The sequence below is a fragment of the Ambystoma mexicanum genome, chromosome 13 (assembly GCF_040938575.1).
Source record: "Ambystoma mexicanum isolate Mex_15411 chromosome 13, UKY_AmexF1_1, whole genome shotgun sequence".
Taxonomy (NCBI): Eukaryota; Metazoa; Chordata; class Amphibia; order Caudata; family Ambystomatidae; genus Ambystoma; species Ambystoma mexicanum.
The window spans coordinates 598,480,372-598,501,301 of record NC_090938.1 but is presented as its reverse complement, the minus strand read 5'-3'; the positions used below and the strand labels follow the sequence as shown (position 1 = coordinate 598,501,301).

The following is a 20,930-nucleotide window of genomic DNA, read 5'->3' as shown; positions in this document are numbered from 1 at the left end:
CCACTAACCACTTGCAAAGGGTCTTTGAGGACCTAGCCCTCAGACATGTTGAGACCACTGATAAGCGAGGAGAGCGGGTATACTTGCTTCTCCCATGTGCACCAAACCCTGTCTAGAGTAGACCATATGTGGGTGTCAACAGCAATCCTAGGTGAGGTTGAGGATATATGCGTGGGAGCGATATCACTCTCGGACCATGCCATGGTAAAAATGGTGAAGAGTGGGGTACCACATAGGGGGTTGTGGACTTGCTCATTTCCCCAGGGAATACTGTCGGATGATGCTATAGTGGAAAGGTTGGGAGACAAAATGGAGGAATACTTTGAGAACAATGACACCGTAGATGCCTCACAAAGATATTTAGGAAGCATTTAAAGTAGTAATGAGAGGACAGATTATTGCACTTCAAGCCCAAAAAAGTAAATTGAGGGTGGCAACGGAGATCGATCTAGATACTCAATTACGGGAGGTGACACAGGACTTGGCTAGAAAAAAGTAAAGCCACATACAAAAAACTGAAGGATTAGGAGACAATTGGAACTGATGCGTTCGCAAAAAACTGAAAGGTCCCTCCTGCACATAAAACAGCGATATTACATGAATTTCCAATAAGGCTCCTGGCCAGGCAAGTGAGGAAGGCGGAGGCTAAGCAAACTGTCATAGCGAACCAGTGAGCCATCTGGTTGTCTAATAAGACAACCAGATGGCTCACTGGTCACAGAGTTGATAGTACAATCATTTAAACACTTCTACAGGACGCTGTACTCACCTGGTGACCCTGATCAACAGAACATACACTGACTTAAACCCCCAGAAAGGGACTGCTTAGAAGAGGACATCACATGGGAATAGGTGGAGGCAGTAATAAAGACCCTGCCACAAGATAAAGCCCCGCGATCAGATGGTTTCCCAGCCTGTTTCTATCAAACATTCCGTAAGCGGCTGAGCTCCAGACTTGCGCACCTTTTTAACACCATTGGATGTAGAGGTATAGTGACTCGCTCTATGACGGAGGCAAAAGTGATGGTGTTTAGTAAACCCAATAAGGACCCGACATTGTGCGGCTCTTACCGCTCCATAGCATTACTTAACTTACTTAACTTAGATGCTAAGATCTATACAGGGGTGCTGGCGGCTAGACTAATGCCCCTGCTTCCGGACCCGATTGGGGCGGACCAGTTTGGGTTCATTAGGGGGCAGAAAACATGGGAAAATACTCGGAAGCTGGCCCACTTGATAGAGAAGGTAGGTATCCGATAGATACCGGCAGTCTAATATCACTTTATGCTGAGAAGGCTTTCGACCGCGTAGAATGGCTGTTCCTATTTGCAGCCTTGGAATACATGGAGATGGGCCTGAGATTTCTGTGCATGGTTAGGACTGATTAAAGTAATCCTTCAATGCGCTTCTCTGTCAATGCACATCTGTCTACTACTCAAAGGACTAGACAGGGATGTCAGTTGTCCCGCTGCTTTATGCAATTTACCTAGAGCCTCTACTAACATTGATTAGCTGCAACTTGGCCATTCGGGGCATATGATTCGGGGAAGAATATCATAAGATATCACTCTTTGCCGACGAGATGTTGATGACCCTGACAGAACCGGTAATATCTATACCTGCATTGATAAAAGAACTTCCCACAATGGAGAAAGTGGCGGCCCTGAAGATCAACCTGTCCAAAATCCAAATTACTCGGGCTGGGGCTCATAGATGGCCTAGCCGCAGAGCTAAGACAGGTTTCCCCGTTTAAAAGAGCGGTCTATCGCGTAACTGGGAGTAAAGATGGCACACCATAGAGGATATGGAGCTAACTACCCAGCACTGCTCTCCAAAATGAAGACTGACCTTAACGAGTGGACCTCTCTGCGCATTTCATGGTTGGGGAGGAAATCCACGATAAAAATAACCGTACTCTCTAGATTGCTCTACTACTTTCAATCACTCCCCGTTAAGGTACCGCAGGCATTCTCGAAGCCAATAGAATAAGTAAAAAGCATATGGCAAAACAAAAGACTCAGATTAGGCTTGGGAACCCTGATGGCGCCCAGACAGAAAGGTGGACTGGGATTACCGAATCTATCGAAGTACTATGAAGCAGCCCAACTGCGAGTGCTCAGAGATCGGTTCTCGAATGACACGGCTAAACCATGGGCCAGGATGGACCGAGCAGTGGCAGGTTTCCCCCTAGAGGGACTTGTATGGTTAGAGTAACAAGATAGACCCTGGAAAATAAACTTAAGCCAGGTATGGTCGCTGACGTGTGAAATATGGGACAGTCTACTTGTGAAAGAACTCCTCACCACGCGGTCTTCCCCATTTTCTCTGCTGTTTGGTAACCCACAGTTCTCCCTGGGCATGGTACAGGGATCCTTTCGGCACTGGCAAGAGGTGGAATGTAAGAAGGTGGGAGACATGATGGCACAGGGAGCGATCATGACATTTGAGGAGTGCAAGCGACGGATCGGACTACTAGTACAGGACTGAATGGAATACTATCAGTTGAGACATAGGCTTAAGTAAAGGTCAATGAAGCAGGCAACGGACAGGGACACAAGAGGTTCATAATCGCACACATGGGAAACAAGCAGCTGGTCTCGAAGCTTTATGCACTCTTGAAGGGGGAGGGCACATACTCCACATGGCCCTATATGAAGAGGTGGGAAAAGACAGTAGGGGAAGAAATCCTGAGAACACACTGGGAGATCCTCTGGGGGAACATACCGAAACTTACAAGACCCATCGAAATCGTGGAAGCCTGGTATGAAATAATGGTCCAGTGGCACTACACACCTGAGAGACTACACACAATGTTTCAGGGGGTGGCACAGGAAGGCTGGCGGGGATGCTCCGGGAGTGGGGATTGGAGGCATGTCTGGTGGGACTGTCCGGTACTGACGACATTCTGTGGGAGTCAAATGCAGGAGATGGTCAGGGGCCCTCCGGCATACACTCTAGGGGAATGGATGTGTGGGCTTTTTGATCTGGAATTCATTGAAATCTCAACACAAAGCCTTCACCAGAAGAACCGCCGAAGTACCGGCTGTTGGGCTGCACTGGACTCTGCTGCGAGTAGCTGATGACTCTCCATTGCACGGACATTGCCATGCGCAAGGAGAAGTCACTGCTCCACAGAAACACGTTCGTGCTGGATTTGTATGGACTAGCAAGTAAATATACTCTCATTATTGGCAAACACCAAGTCCTTATTCTAAGGACTTATAATCTTACTGGACTGCTTTTTTTAGTGTTCCCCTCAGCGTTCAACTTATGCTCTGTTTATTTTTCACCTCCCTAGACCACATCATTGTTTGGACGCTTTTGTGGCCGTGCCCCCCTTCCCAGGATACCTTATCACTAGAGTCCGTGCGCACCAGCGTGTGCGCACCAGAAGTATCGCCGAAGTACCGGCTGTTGGGCTGTTCAGGTGGCGGGTGGAAGGAGGAATATACTTTGTTTTTCAGCACCTTTAAGGGGTAAGTCCTAGTGGATGGTTCGTGCTCATAAATGTTCTACTTCAATTATCCATTACATATATTTAACAAAGTAATTAGTAGATAATATATAGTATCTCTGAAGAAAGCACGTGACGGCGACGCCTTACGTAGTAGGCAGTCTATTATGTCTGCGCGGCTGCGTAGCGGCCACATTGAAAACAAAACTGTCACGAAAAAACGTAATATGGACTACAATAAAGGAAAGTTGGCGATTGCTATCATAAACCCACCATTGGTGCCTTGCAATGCCAACGACCTTGATCAGGGTAAGATGGCGCCAAATATTGTATCGTCCCCTTGCAAAGAGGAAATCTTATCTAATTCAAGGAAAATCTTTCTAAGTGTTCCGGAAAGTGATATAAATCACAATTTAGGCACTATGGAAGATGTCAACTCGGGACCACCGTCGGACATATCCATATTAGCACCTGCAGTGTTACTGGAATTAGAAAAACGGGTACTCCTCTCTGAGTGCCCATCAACTCCAGTGACTGTCCGTCCGATTGGTAGACACAAAGTCCACTTACATTGTGATGTTCCAGGCATCTCAGCCTTCGAACCATATGCACCGATTGCTGAGCCTGAAATATCACTTAATAAACTCCCTACTACAGCAACCCATAATGAAGAATCTGCCCAAAATAAAGAGGGATTAACATGTTCATCGCCTGAGAGCGAATCTTTTACACGTCCCATACCTATGAATGCCGGTAACAAATTTGATTCTCAAACTAATCCTTCTTCATTAGCAGACGATTTACACATTTTTGAAGTATCCTATCCTGTAATCTCTTAGATAAGGGCCACGATTACACACATTATGAGTTACGCGACATTAAATCATCACTTACTGAAATTTCTTCCAAAATGAACAAACTCGAGGGATATATATTTGCTGACAATTATAAGAAAAAAGGAGGCTGTTATTCACCTGTGCTCCACATGTCGTTATCACGGTCTATAGCCTCGCAAACCGATCCTGTTATCACAAGGAGAGAAGATTCTTATAAATCTAATGCAAGCTGTCCATCATTTGAATTTGCATCTACATTTGCTCAAACCCTAAATGCACCACAAAATAGTGAGTCCATTCAAATGTATACTCCTGGCCAATTGTGCCAAATGATTTGTAACCATGCAGAAAATATTAACAATTGCTTTTCTTTAATCAATCCAATGAAATGGAAATGCCCATTTTTGAATTGAACAAAAAACAGCCTCAGGCTAATGCTCGTATTGACCCTCCAGACAGTCCATCCGATCTACAAGCTATAATAAATGAGGAACGAATGATGTCAACTCAAAAGGTAGATGACTTACCTATAGATGAGTCTCATAATGCAGGTGAACAAAAACATTTTATATCTCGCAAACAAAAGAGATTACACATCCGAGCAATGAATAGTCTAAACTTGCGTAAGGGCAAATTAACTGGAGCAGAAGACAACAATAAAAATTAAAATAAATTAAATCAAAAGCAACCCATTATGCCGCCAAGTAACGCAAACTATGATCCATCTAAAAGTGAGGCAAAGACAACTAATCCTTCTGCCCAGATCGTTACGGATCTAGGGATTAACGTTGAAGAGCTATCTTTTGAAAGTAGAACAGCTTCAGTCAAGCATGGGCGGTGTAACAGGCAAAAAAATCTACTCCTCCACTCGAAAATACAATCATCGAAAAACAAAGAATTTTCTGCTTCTCTCACGTCATCTCAACAATCTCTGCTATCCACATTTTATAAACCAATTCCAAATAAAAAAAACAGGGAGGCCAAACGTAGATCAGGGAGGCCTCATAGATGCTAAAGAACTGGAATTGATGGCACACAAGCAAGAGTACGTAGACAAAAAAAGTTTCAGAGATTGGGATCAAAGATTCGGCTTTGCGCAGACTGATGTATCAAAACCTATGTCAGCACAAAAGCCTCAATGACTGATAAATACATACAGGAGAGTTTAATGGATAATAAGGGCAATCCTTTTGTTTCCAATCCTGTGGATAACACAATTCAAAGTGAGGAGTCTAGTACAATTTTCAAAAAAACGCAAAGTAATTTAGAGAATGGTGATCAAATAATGGCTGCAAAAGATGATTCTATGCAAAGTATGTCAATCTCGACCATTTTGGGATGGATCAGTTCTTCGGAAATAAACAGAGATAAGGATCTCAATTGTTCTTTCATGCTCCAGACATTTAAAATAATTCCGGCTCTTAGAACTTTAGTGTCCAATGACATCGTATGGATTACACTTCCATCAGTAAAAAATCATAAAATGGTATTTGAAGTACAATCAAGTATAATTGCTGAATTAATTTGGGACCATAGAAGAGAATTGAAAATGTTAGGTTTAACTATGACTCAACTACAATCTTTTGAAGAAGCAAAAGCCTTCAATGAGACTCTTCCACCAATCCCAAAAATTATTAACACGCAATCAGTAGGACCGTCAATCGTCCATCCTCCGGAAGTGGCTGTAATTGCACAGTTAGTGGCTATTTCTGCCGTCTCTAAAGATTGGACATGGTTAGCAGCGATACTGGGTGCACGGAAAGATGAAGTAAAAATTGTACCCTCGAAGTAGCAAAAATGATCTTAGGGTAATGATTTGGAATTTGTGTGGAGCAAAAAATGTATCCATATGGGCAACTAGGTACGCTCCCCACGAGCTCCTTGACATTTTGTTGTGTCAAAAAACAATGTCTACCAAACCAATAGAAATCAATGGGTTTGTTTCTTATCAGAGGCCAGCAATTTATCTACCTAAAGGTAGACCATCGGGTGGAGTTGCAATTATTTTGAACACTGATCTCGTATCTTCACTACTATTGTCACGTACAACGCCCTCTTTCGTGGCCATTGTAATTGAATTAGGAATGCTTACGAGAGACTACTATTTGATAATTTCATTGTATTTTAATCCACTTCACATTGCTATGGACAAACTCTTTGATGCTCTGTTTGACGAGTTATTCTCTAAGTGGTTGAATTGTAAAGTAATTTTGGGGGGTGACTTTAACTCTGAATGCATGCAAAGTTCACCCACTGAATTGCAATCCTTGATTCAAACTGAACTTACACCATCAAAGAAAAGAGGTGTTCTTTGGCAGGCTTTTTTGTGTCGATGGAATATTGTGCTGGTTACTTTTCAGGCCAAGGAGAATATTTCTACTTGGACACGAAATAAAAAGAAATCTTGTATTGACTGTATTGCAGTATATGAGGATTTATGCCCAAACTGTAACAAAGTTGAAATTATTGAGTCCGGCTGGAGTGATCACTGTATTTTATACCTTAACATACACTTGAATATTCCAGTTTTTGAATGTGATCCTCTTAACACCTTTCTCCTGAGTGATCGACCAGGGGCCACCCTAAGATGGAATCCGAAGGTATGTGAGAGACTAAATTCGCTCATCAAAACAAACTTACAACTAAATTCGAGGAGCAGTGGCATAAATTATAAAACTGCTCTAACACTAGCACAAATTACAACCACAGTCAAAGCAGCACTTGCAGTTTTGGTGAAATCCACAACACAAAGAAAAAAAACCACTCAAACTGCTGATTTACTTACTGTCAAAATTAAACTAGTAAAAAAACAAAAAGTTCATGAGATTGCACAGTTAACTAAAATGGGACTGACGACCAATGATTCTGGGGTAAAAAAAGAAAAGCGACTAATAAATATCACAATAAAATCAAAAATTGCAGAATTTACCTTCACCATTCAATTAACCAATCAATGATTGGCTCCTTATGTCGTAATGATCGACGAGCTACTTGGGCTATTTTAAGGGGTAATGAATCAAGATTAAACTGCAAACAAACCTCCAACATTACTGAGGAAGTATGGACGCGATATTACAAAAACAAATGTTCACTTCCGGAAAGATTTGATAAGCAATCTTCCATATTTAAACAGTGTTTGATGGAGGGATTTAAGGGTTGGACATTGGAGGATATTACATGGGCCCTTGGAAAATTGAATAACTCCAAAGCTCCAGGTCCCGATTGTCTTCCACCATGTGTATTAAAAGATAATCCTGAGTTATGGGCTCCTTTGCTTAAAGTGCAATTTGATGAGATCATCAGATCCTCCAAAATACCACCATCTTGGGTGCAATCAGTTATAGTCCTGATCTATAAGCAAGGAGAGAAATCCAACCCGGAAAATTTTCGACCGATTGCGTTGATTAATGCGGGTGCTAAGACCTTTGCAATTCTCATATTACAGCAGTTAAAGACTTATATTAATCAATGGGCACTTTTTTCATTGGATTTCGTGCTCGAATGGAGACCGCACTGAATGCGACGGTATTAGCCCATTTGCTTGCCAAAACTAAAATACCTAACATGGGTGTCTTTATATATGGCATCGGTTGACCTATCCGCAGCGTTTGACTGTGTGATACGTAATTTACTTTGGGAGAAACTCGACCTTAAAGGGGTACCTCACTATCTAATTGCTCTTATAGCCAAATTACACCAAGGTACATCATATTTAGTGCGAATTAATAACTGTGGTGCCACAACTAAACCCATTCCAACTGAGGTGGGGATGAAACAGGGTTGCAACCTTGCAGCCAACACTGTTTAACCTCTACCTCTCCGATATTGAACACATCTGGAAAACTGAAATTTCTTATCCTGCAATATTGGGGCATCTGAGGATCCAATGGATTGCATTCGCAGATGTGCTTATCTTTGATCGTACCCCCTATGTTCTACAAAAAAAGCTTAAAATCTTTTCTGAATATCTCTATAAACATAATCTTACTTGTAATGTAAACAAATCAAGTATATTCATATTTAAAAACATGAAGAGGAAGCCCTGTACGATGAAATGGTCCATACATTCTATTCCTATTCCTGTTAATTTAAGTATGAGATACTTGGGTAATGATGTTAGAGATTGTTGTTCAAAAAAAATATGGAGACTAAATCTAAATGCAAAAAGGGGTGTTTTGGCCACTCAAAGGAAAATTGTGTTTTCAAAATATTGTACATTTTCTTTGTCTCCACTGTTGCAATTTTATTTGTTAAAAGTATAAGCCATTCTATTGTATGGGTTGGACTTATGCTTGACAAATATCAATCAAATTCAAGGGCAATTATGTAAATCTACATTAAGAATGTCAAACTCCCTACCCAATTGTGTACTGCGACAAGAGCTGGGTATATCTGCTCTATCGGCCAGATATCACTGGCGTCAGCTATCCAACTACGGAAAGATGCTATTTCCGCCTCTGCAATCGCTGTACGAGGAATTTGCAATCATGATTAATAGAGGGAATCCACCTTCAATGGTAACCTTTCCAAAATCGATGATTAGAATACTTGACGAATTTGGCTTAAAACCAGTTGACTTAGAATATCGTTAGGCCTATGTAAAAAAACGCCTTTATGAACATGATTGGCTAAATATGTTGAATGAAATGCTTACTAAAAAATCTATACACTGAAGCATCTAATTTTACAATGATGAGAATTCCTCAAAGAGCTTATTTGCTGAAATTTCCTGCAAATAACTATCGCGATTTATATCTAAGGTTCAAGCTTAATCCGTTACATACACTAGTAAAAATAGTGAAATGGGATAATAATTACTCTATTGATATAGATGCGCTGTGCAGATTTTGCACTGGTGGTACACATATTGAAACACTAAAACATTTAACAATATATTGTACTTACTTTGAAGTTATGCAATCTTTCTTGTTTGGTCCCAAGGTATTGGGCATGATCTATGAAGTCAGGGAATGGTGTTGGAAGAATTTTATGTGGGGGCACTCGTATAAAGCAATCTTTGTATTATGTAAATTTCTTGAGATATTGGTGCTCGAACTAGATAAGAAACAAATAAGCACTGAGGAAACTGAAGGAAGTAAGTTTTAATTTACTTTTCTAAATTCACTCAGCAAATGTAAATTATGAATGACTATTTGTTTTAAATAATTACTTCATGAATTGGGTGCAATGAACTAAATGAAAAATAATTATTATTTGATGATCAATGTTTATGCACTGACTATAATTTATTTTGATTTTAAAATATTTTGTATGATAAGGTTGTAAAAGTGTGTTAATCAAACTAAAGTAAACAACTTTTAATAATAAAAAAGCCTTCATAACACTGGTAATTGCAGGCTGGCTGGTCTTTGCCAGGAAATGGAAGCAGAAAACATCTTCTACGAATGTAGAATGGCTGCATAAAATATGGCGCATAGTGGCTATGGAGTGGGTGACGTATGGAATACAAGGAGAAAGAGGCAAATTCCTCCAACAAAGGGTTATGACATTGGACTATCTCAGGGGTGATTACATGTAGCAATGGATCCCCCAGAACTTGAGCATACTGGACATTATGTACAGGACGGGATGTTCTTTGAACTGCTGGAGATCATGAGCAACTTCTCTCAAATGAGTCGTGTGCACGGGGGACAGAAGAGGGGGGGTTGTTTTTCTTCTTATGCATGTTGTATATGTTGGAAATACCAATAAAAATATGGTACATCTTCCGTATTGATTTTTTCCTTGTTAGTAGAAGTATTTATGGAGACATTTGTACTGCTTCAATTGGAGATGTGATAATTTCTGATCATGCTCCAATTATGTTGGCACTGGACGAAGCTGCTTGTGGTTCACCGTCCAAGAGGCAGTGGCATTTGAATGTACAGTTACTTTTGGACACGGAATTTGTCAGATACATAGAAACAGAAATATCACTGTTTCTGGAGGAAAAATTGCACTCTCGAGCAGTTTATCGACGGCTTGGGATGCACTGAAGGCAACATTGCGGGGTAAAATAATAGGTTCTGCGTCGTATCGAAAACATCAGCGAGAGAAGGTTATGGTTGGTCTGGAGGATGTGTATAAGGCATGTGAAGTACAATACTGTGACGATCCGAATGTAGAAAATATGTTGGCCTTGGCCCATGCGAAGTGAGCCTTAGATTGTGAGCTTCATCAGAAGGCAGAAATGCATTTGTTTTACACGAGGCAGGCTTTTTGGGAATGAGGTGAACGATCAGGGGCATTATTAGCGAGTCGTATACAACGGAAAGAAAACAATAGACAAGTGCTCTTTATTGTGGATGAAAGGGGATGATGAAGAGGAAGAATGCAGAAATTTTTATGAAGAATTCAGACAATATTACGCCTCTTTATACAAAGGTAATGAGACGATTTCTGAGGTGGAAATTAATACTTTTCTTAGTGGATTAGAAATGCCGAGCCTACATGAGCAGGAGCGATTAGGCCTAGATGCAACAATAACGGTAGAGGAGATTGAGAGCTCAATTGAAACATTGGCCAGAGGTAAATGCCCTGGCCTGGATGGATTTCCAATAGAGTTCTACAAGACCTTTAGTCAGATTCTGTCTCCTTTTCTTGTCAAACTTTTTACAGACATTTTGAATAATGAGGAGGTTACTGATTCAATGAAGACTGCATTAATAACTGTTATTCCTAAACAAGGTAAGAATCCTTCACATTGTGGAAATTATCGACTCGCTTTTAAATGTGGACGTGAAGATTCTGGCGAAAATATTTGCCAGAAGATTAAATGGCCTGCTTCCAAAGTTAGTTCACAAAAATCAAACTGGTTTTGTGAGTGATAGGAATAGTTGTGATAATTTGCGAGAGTTGCTTGATGTAATCTATCTAAAGAGAAATTCTGCGGATGCATATGCAGCAATAAGTATAGATGCTGAGAAAGCATTTGACAGAGTGAGTTGGGTTTTTCTGCATCAGGTTTTGCTTAAGATCAATCGTGGGCCCGTTTTTCTTAGGCTTTTTGTAGCCTTATATGGAGATGCAAAAGCTGCCGTAATTGTTAATGGCAGTCGGTCAGAGTGCTTTCATGTTTTAAATGGAAATAGGCAAGGTTGTCCTCTATCTCCGCTATTGTTTGACTTATTCATTGAACCGCTTGCCATTATGCTTAGGCATCATCCTAATATAATGGGTATTCCGTTTGGGGAATATGTGTCCAAAGTACTTTTGTATGCAGATGACCTCTTAGTCCCAATCTCGAACTCAGAGTGTTCATATCCGGACCTTCTAGCAACTCTGCATGAATTTGGCAAATTCTCTAATTATAAAGTTAATGTAGCAAAGACTTTTATTTATCCGATTTCAGCATCGTGTCATAGGGGGTTGTTCGAGGTGGATCGGGAGATGTGGGCTGGTTCGTGTCTTAAATATTTGGGTATTCATAAAAAATAGGGATGTGGAGTCCTTGCTTGCATACAATATCCGTTTGAAAGTTGCAGAGGTAGACCGTCTTTGCTGTAGATTGGAGAAGTTAAAACTAACCTTATGGGGGAAGGGTAACGTAATTAAGATGTCCCTTCTTCTGAAATGTTTATATGTTTTTAGCATGCTCCCTCTGCCGCTTTCAAAAAATGTATTAGGTAGTGTCAATAAATCCTTGGATAAGGTTGTGTGGGGGGAAAGAAGTAGAGCGAGAGTTCCGAAAGTTGTTCTTTATATGTCAGTGAAGCTAGGCGGCTTTGGTTTTCCCGACATCACTCTGCATTCACGCTGCGCGTGTTACATCATTGGTTGATGTCTGATTGCAGTACTTGTGCAGGTTGGATTAAAATAGAGGAGGAATCAGTTTCTCCCATCCCACCGGATGTTCTTTTGTTCATGGATAAGAGACTGTCTGTTGGTACCACTCTGCCTTTTGTAAAGCACTTTGTGAAGGAATGGCGTGAAAGTAATGAGATTCGTGAAGAGAAATACTTATTGTGTGCAGATTCTAGTTTATGGAGAAACCAGGCCGTGAAACAGAATAACCGTGTCTTGTCATGGATCTCGTGGCAGAGAGCTGTTATATGGAAGATTGAACAGGTTTATGATGGTCAGAATATGATTGATTTTGAGTTTCTGCGCTTGAAGTATAAGCTAAAAGCGTCTGAAATTTGTCGATATAATGTTCTGCGGGAACTTTTTGTTGTACTTTTCTTGCCGTTGAATGCTACAATGCATGCCTCGCCTACAACTTTTGTTCTCTCAAACACTGTGCCCTTGTCTGCATCTACTTTGTATGAATTGATTGCACCCTCTGCATCTAAGTTACCATCGCAGTGTGGTAGAGGGAATTGGTATTCAGATTTAAGTTGCACATTGTTGGATATTGATTGGAGCCACATATGTGCAGTTCCATATAAATACAAAGTGGATTTAGATTTGAGATATACACAACAAAAATGTATCATTATTTATATTGGTCCCCATGGAAGATGAGAATGAGTAAATTGAGTAATGTGGACTGTTGTTGGAACTGTAATAGGGAGGTGGGCACTACACTCCACATGTTGTGGTTATGTGGTAAAATACAATTCTTCTGGGATGGTGTTTTTCAGAGGATGGAGTTGGTTCTGGATCTCTCTCTACCCAGAGATCCACTTGTTGCTGTGTTAGGTTTACTGCCTTCAAATATTGGTTTAACTACAAGTAAACTGTGTTGGATATATAGAGCTCTTTTGCTAGCCAAGAAGCAGATTTAGAAATTTTGGAAGAGTGATACCTCTCCTAACATTGATGACTGGCTGCAGAGTTTGTCCCTTTGTCCAAGGGGGAGAAAATATCCTTTAAAGCAAAAGATGAGCTTGATAAATATGAGAGGATGTGGGGTGCATTTAATGATCTCTACGCTTAAAATATTTGATTGTGTTCTGGGGTTCTTATTATGCTTTGTTTTTTCATTTTATTTCGTTCCTTTACCTTTTGTCACCTTACTCCATGTATTCAGTTCCCCTCTGTTACTTCTTAAAGATTTATTTAGGAAATTATGGGTGAATAAGTATCACCTTGTGCATTTGAGATATTGTATTATGTTCTATTGCTTCTGGAAAGTTCTAAATGTATAAATAAAGTTTTGAGAAAAAAAAGAATTGTGGAATGCTAAAGTTTATTTTGTATAACTGCATAACATTAAATAAAAAGATTTAAAAAATGGCAAAAAAAAAATCCTTCCTTGCAAAACTAAGCCGAAACTACCAATTTACATTCCTTCACCTCAACAACCAGAACCACAAACTGCTGTGTCTCACAAGGTTTAAGTCTCTCGCCACTTCTCTTCAACATATACATGGCCCTTCTCATGAAGCTGATAATAAAACTGACTAACTTGCTGTAACTATGCAGATGGCACTGAACTAATTTTCATGATGTCTACCTGAACCGACTCAATCAACTCCCTCAGCAAGTGCCTCAACGAGATGAACCTCAACAACCTGAAACTAAACCCAAGCAAAGCAGATATATCGATAACCCCATGAACAGATGATGTACCCCATGCACAGACGATGAACTGCAATTCCTTGGCCCGCATAAATGGGTACAAGAACGGAAACATCTTCAGTAATAGAAAAAACCTGGGAATACTCATGCACAGTGGACTCTCACTAGAACCTCAGGTCAACGGAAATGCTTTGATCACCTATGCTTAATCAAATGCATCCTTCAATACCGAAGTTTCCCACACCAATAACTCGTCATAATCTCACTGATCCTATTTACAATTACGTAAAAAGTCTATACCTAGGAATGCCTGATCATCTCACCAAGAAATTACAACACATCCAAAACATGGCAACAAGACTTCTGCTAAAAAATAAACAGGAGGGAACAGATCACTCCGGCTTTGAGAAGCTTATACTGGTTATTGGTGAAGAAAAGAATCCGCTTCAGAGCACTCTTGGAAGACCACAGAGCATGACATGGACAGGGAGCAGAATTCCTCCAATCAAAAATCACACTCTACTACGCAAGAAGGACACTGAGATCAAGCAATGATGGACGTATAGAATAAAGGTACTATTAGAAATACAATTACCTTCTCTATTATCTTAGCAATAATGTGGAACTCGACCCCAAAGAAATCCGTACAGAAACTGTTAAAACCTGGCTATTCAATATACCAAGATGGAGCACTAACCCTTTGAAGTAAATGGGCCACAACAGGCCACCACAATGAAAACACCACTACACGACCTGATAGATCCTTCGACGAACGACAGAGCAAAACGAACGCAACTACCAAAACACCCTCCCTCCAAGGATGAACAACACTAACCATAAAACATAAGAACGCCACCAAAAAAGAAAGCTCGAGTGACACAGCGAACACTTCTCCCCTTGGCTATCACCATACCCAGAGAACATTAACTCTTACAAGGAAAGAAATGTATAACCAGATGGAAATTCTGAGGGCAATCGAAAACGTACCAGCAAACCTAGCCCGGCAGATCTTGAAACAATCCAATTAACTAACAAACTCACTCAACACACTTGCACTAACTCGCTGACACAAAATACAACTAAAAAAAAAATAACTACCACAGCTCACCTCAGCTTATTCAAAACTGTAACCTTTACAACAACTGCTTAAATCCGCCCAAAATGCACTGATTGCCCCCCCTCCCCACCCCAGGTATCTGATCTAGAAACACAGACCTCTGGGAAACACTACCAACCACCTAGAGATCTCACCCACAGTTACTTTGTTGTTCCTGCGCTACCAGCACCAACAGTTGAGCGCAACACTATGTATTGTTCCACTAATCCCCCAACCACTCCTTCCCCCCTTTTATTCCTCTTTCTGATCCACAAGTGAGCCTGGGGACTGTACAAATGGCAGTGGAGCACAGTACAAATCCAAATAACGTACCATACCATCATTAGTCCACCATACCCAAACACCTTGTTTGTGCTATAGCTAATTATCCAATGAAAACTTGGCCATTTAGGTCTACATTTATTAGACGTGGCGCCCCATCAATGCTAGCCCTTAAGGAACTTCTGTACTCTCACTAGTCCGTACAAATATTCCCAGAGATGCACTCCTTCTCTTTCAAAACCTTTAGTATTTTTAATTTTTTTAAGCTGTCAAGATTGGTGCATGATACGGTTTTTATTCTTCTTTATATGACAGTATGTATTGATATGAGTATTATGATGTACAGTTGGTCTTGTGTTACGTAGTTGACAAGCCGTTCCCATCCTATCTCCCTCTCCCCATCCGAATATTAGGACTGGGTCGCTATCCCTTCTGGTCTGATAAGAAAGCCTTCCTGCTCTAGAGCCCCACACAGTAAGCCCTGCCATCAGCCATGATACTCTGATACCCTAGAGAGTAAACCTGCCTAGCTCTTTCTAAAATGCAAGTCACTTCTCGGACCAAAAAGAAAGGTCACAGTGAGGTTGGGGTTGAAGAGATGCTCCCGCGTAACAAATTGAGGAAGCGGATTTACTTTCAACTTCTTGGTGGTCAGGCTGACTGTTGTGCAGCACAGATCATACTGTTAGAATCTACCAGTGATGCACCCCAGGAGCCGCAGTCTGTCTTGAGTACTTCCCATGCTTATCTGATATATATATATATATATATATATATATATATATATATATATATATATATATATATATATATATATATATATATATACATATATATTTTTTTTAAACCCTTTCCTTATTTCTCTCGTTAGTCTCACCCACCACTTAAATGTAAACTCAAGGAGTCAGTAAAGTCCCATATGCCACCTTTCTTCTTGAATATGCCGAGATTGGCACCACTTTGTCTCCAAGATGAACCACTAACCCTATAGTCTGTCTTTACTAAGTCCCATTTCCCTTTCTTAAGTCCCATGTCCCTTTCTTTATTCTATCTCTGTCTGTTACGTGCAGCACGTGCCCTACAGCCTCCGCCTTCCCCCGTCATCGTGTTTCCACAGTATTTGTTGTCCCCTGCGTACTCTGTTTTCCCCTCAAGGGAATCTCCTCTAATGGACTACCTTGTTCAAAGCTGTATAATCAATCTCTCTCCCTCTCCCTCTCCCTCTCCCTCTCCCTCTCCCTCTCCCTCTCTCTCTCCCTCTCTCTCCCTCTCCCTCTCCCTCTCCCTCTCCCTCTCTCTCTCTCTCTCTCTCTCTCCCTCTCTCCCTCTCTCCCTCTCTCTCCCTCTCCCTCTCCCTGCTGAAGCTTACCCCTCTCATGCAGTTTTGACGTTTCTTCTCTTAAGCCTTTTGCCCCTGGTGGAGTCCCTGCAATTTATCCTGAAGCCAGTGGCCCACGTACAGCGTCACGCTCTCCTATGCATCTTTTCTGTTCCCCACCAGCAAGACTATGGGCTATCCCACTGAGGGTGCTGCTCATTTACAGGTGTTGTTTCAGAATTATGCAGAAACTAAGCTCTGAAGTTATCCCTGGTCTGGTTTGGGCTGGTCGGCAAGTCCTAGCGTCTAAGCAACTCTCTGTATCATTTTAATCTACTTCGAATTTTAGTTCTATCTATAAATGCCTCACTGCAAATGCCAAGTGGAACGAGGCCACGTGCCAGATCTAGCTTAGCATGTTGCAGTTAATATCCGATCGTTTCATGTGTGAATATTGTAATGTGTTGTCTGGGTTGCACATGCATGATAACCACCTGCTCTTTATCATGATTTCACTGTGCCCTATATGAATGCAATCTGTAAACCCACAAAAACACATTTTGATTGAAATGGATTGGATAGAGCGCTTTATTTTGGAAGTCATTTTATTGTTAACCTGGCGAGCAACTCCTAATCAGCAGCCACACGCAGCTATGTATGATTGTCATATGCAAGTGTCTTATTGTGTGCCAAGAGCAATCAAAATGGAGAAGTTTGTGGACGCAATCCTGCGTGAACCTGACCAGAGCAAACTTTTTTTGGCATTTCGAATTAGGCTGAAATGTGAATAACTAACTTTAATTTTCTTTTTTTTTTTTTTTAAATCTCCAAACACTCTTTTTTCTTTTGAGGATGTTTGGGAATCAGTCTGGTCTAACGCAGGAACATGTTTGGCTGCATGCATATCTGATTCAAGCAGGGTTTATGTGTGGACCCTTATAAAATGTGCTTGTAGCTCTCTCAGCGCATCTTTCATTTTGACATCACTTTGTTTTAGGCCATAACACGCATAATTCAGCGCGACGGCGTGAGCGAGGAGGCGGCCAAAAGCAGACTGGCCAACCAGATGACCAACAGCCAGCGACTCCAACATGCAAACGTTGTACTGTGTACGCTTTGGGAGCCGGAAGTGACACAAAATCAGGTACCATTAATTCATCAAATGGAATGGACAGCAGCTTGCTTTTCTGAACTTTGGCTTAGAAAAGTAATTACTCAAGTTTCACTGTTTGATGACTGGACAACCAGCATTTTTATGTTTCACAGATATGTTCTGGAACACATTTTTAACTGGGAAGGTTCTTGTGTCCAGCCTGAGTCGGAATAGGTAACCTGCCTCGATTGTGATGTTGTTCAGCTTGTTCACTTCAGTGTCATTTGCATTGTATTTGTATTTATATAGCGCTTTATGCCAAAGCGCTGTACAACATTAAAACGTTATAACAAATGTCAGCATGAGAGAAAACCAGTAAACCCTAGGAAGATAGAAAATGTGGAACAGTGGGTAGGAGAGGAGAGCGAAGAGCCAATGGGAGTGCATTCCAGTGGACGGGGCTAAGAGAGTTAAGTATCGGGTGCGAGACTGAGCATAGGGGAATGAGGGACATTAAAAAGAAAAAGATGGTGAGCGAAGAGAACGAGTTGAAAGATACAAGTGAGGAGAGATAAGGGGGGTGGAAATTATAGAGGGATTTGAAGAAGAGGCACAGGAAGTTAAACTTGAGCTGAGTGTGAAAAGAAAGCCGGCACAGAGAGGAGGGAGCAGGAGTGACGAGTCATGGGCTGACAAAATAAAAGACGATAGAGGAATTATAGATAGATTTGAGTGGGTATAGGCCGGAGGCAGGAAGAGCAGGGAGAAGCAATAGAACAGTCAACAGAAAATGAGGGTGGAAATTAAGAGCTTTGTAGCATGAAAGAATACTCTGCAGGAACGAGAGAGAGGAGATGTGCTAAGTAAAGGAAAGAGTAGAGTCCAAGTAAACACCAAGATTATGAGCAACAGAGGAGGTTGGTAGGTGAGCGGGAGGAAAGGTGAAACTGGGGCTAATGGGGCAGGGGTAGAAGAGTGAGGAAAGAAAAGGAACCTCGGTTTTGGGGAATTTAAAACCAAGTAGTGATCGGTCATCCAGGATTGAATGGCCAATGGACAGGAAGAAATAGTAGCTTGAATCTGAGAAGAGAAAGAAAAGGATAGAAAGAGTTGTTGTCTGCATAGAAGTGGTGTAAAAGACCAAAGGAAGCGATGATGGCAGCAAGAAGTCGAGTGTAAAGCGGCGCCCGGCATGGCGAAGATTACGCCAGAGAGAGCGAAGTTGGGAGGTGAGCCAAGGCTGGGTTGACTTCAGACTATGAAATAATGGGGTTGCCAGATATAAGGAGTCAAAAGAAGCAAAAACGGAGGAGAAAATAGGAGTAGCAGCAGAGTCAGCAGGAAGAGAAACAAAATGGGACAGGGGAAGAAGTACATGTTGAAATGTAGAAATTAACCGAGAAGAGTCAAAGGCACGGAGATCGCAGCGAAGAAAAGAGTCGATTGGAGAAGGAGCAGGTAGGGAGGGAGTAGGATGAATGGAAAAGGAAAGGAGATGGTGATCAGAGGAATAGATTGGGAGAGTAGCAACAGATGTAATGGACAGCGGGGACGAGACAATCAAGACAAGAGGAGCCGTTATTGTGGGAATGAGGAAAGAGGACATGGACGTAGGAGTCGAAAATGGAGAGGAGTTGAACAGAAGACTGAATCAGGTGGAGGTTGAAGTCTCAGAGAAGGATAAGAGGAGCATCTAGGGGCAAAAGGACAGAAAGAAGTGAGTCTAGATCCTCAGAGAGACGCATTGAGGCCTGCAGGACAATGAAGCAGGAGGAAGGCCAAAGAAAAGGGCCTTCAAAGAGCAAGTACTGGTACTCGAAGGATTAAAATGTTGAAGAAGAAGAAGAAAAAGAAGGCGGCGAGAATGAGCGTGTTAATTGGCAGGATCCAGTTCTCAGTAAAGCAGAAAAAGTGCAGGTTAAGATGAAAGAATATATCAAGAGCAGAGTGAGTTTTGTTAGAGAGGGAGCGCATATTCCAGAGGGCTAAATTGATTGAGTGGGTGATGAGTGCAAAAAGGATAGGCTAGATTGGATAGGTTCCGGGTGGATAGATGTACCGGAGCAGGGTGAGGCGAGTAATGAGGAGGAAGAGCTAAGGCCATGGAGGACAGGGAAATTGAGAAAAGGAACAAGGAAATGAGGGAACCAGGAAAATGGAGGAGGAGTGATAAAACAAACGCCAAGATGTGAGGTATGAGCCACTCGATGTGAGTGGTGTAGACGCCAGTATGAGCGGAAGTCCGGAGATGGTAGAAGACTGCCAGGACTTAGAAGTGGGCAGCATAATGTATCGACCCAAAGCGCGTATCACTGGAAAGCCTTCAGGTTGCTGTATTCAGACACAATTAACCTTTTAGAGCTATCGGTAGCGCAGTGACGTATCATGGTGTCATGTCTTACAAGCGGAAGTTGCATGTACCTGACCCAATAACCTTGAGTGGCGGGAGGGACGGGAAGTGACATGCCGCACCGGAAGTGTGCACAAAGAGGAAAATAGACGCTAACCTACTTGCGGTCGCCGTGCAATTTCGTAGTTCTTGTGCATTTCTTGCATTCTCGTCTGTGTTTGCTCAAGAGACACAGACACAACACATAGTAGCAGAGGTCACGTGGACCCCTTAATAGGGTGACCAGATTTCCAAAACGAAAAACCGTGACGACCAACAACATAAAAGAGGGACTACCCCTTGGAAGCCCACCAATTACCACCCCTACCCCAACACGCCCCCACAACCACCACCCAAGCCCTTCTTATGTCGGTTCCTCGCACTCCCATTGGCTGCACCATCTCCAAGCCCTTCTTATCATGTCGGACCCCCACTGTGATCCCCCACTCTGCCCCACCACCCCCACATAATTTAAACCACTCCTCCCATTGTGAAATGCAATGCTAAACATTGTGTGAGGTCATGTGTTCTGCTAGTGGCCATAACGCGTTCCGCTCTGTAAATGGCAGTCTGCGATGGCCAGGTATGGTCTTTCATCCAGATTGTTTCTATTTGCAGAAACGTCAATGCTTGTTGTTTTGAAGAGAATCTGCAGAGACAGTCGCGAAGCTGGCGATGGTAACCAGCACCTAATCATTCTTGGGGATTTCACTATCTGGTCCAAGAAGGAAAATAAAACCTCTGACAAATCTGAGCTCTTACATGGGCATTTTTCACCATAAAGAAATGGTCAAGGGAGCAATGCGTTCAGCTGGCACACGCTCTATGCACGGATCTGTGAAGAAGCCCTAAGAGCCCACTGATGGCTGTTTTGTGGAGCAACCACCTCATGATAACTTTGGTTACAAAAACACCAACCTGCAGGCTTTCAACTGACAAAGGCCAAGCCACTATCCTCAGAAGAAACCAGAAAACTCTCAAGCGCAAAGGACCCGGAGCA

At 41.9% G+C, this 20,930-nt stretch overlaps 1 protein-coding gene across 2 annotated transcripts in view; it reads left to right on the top strand.

Moving 5' to 3' along the window:
• The window catches only part of COASY (Coenzyme A synthase), a 378,965-nt gene that overhangs the window by 310,351 nt on the left and 47,684 nt on the right, over positions 1–20,930 (top strand). For both annotated transcript variants that reach the window (XM_069634430.1, XM_069634431.1), the window contains exon 9: positions 17,446–17,592. In XM_069634430.1, the coding sequence (XP_069490531.1) occupies positions 17,446–17,592 (147 nt within the window). The remainder of the gene's footprint in view (positions 1–17,445; positions 17,593–20,930) is intronic.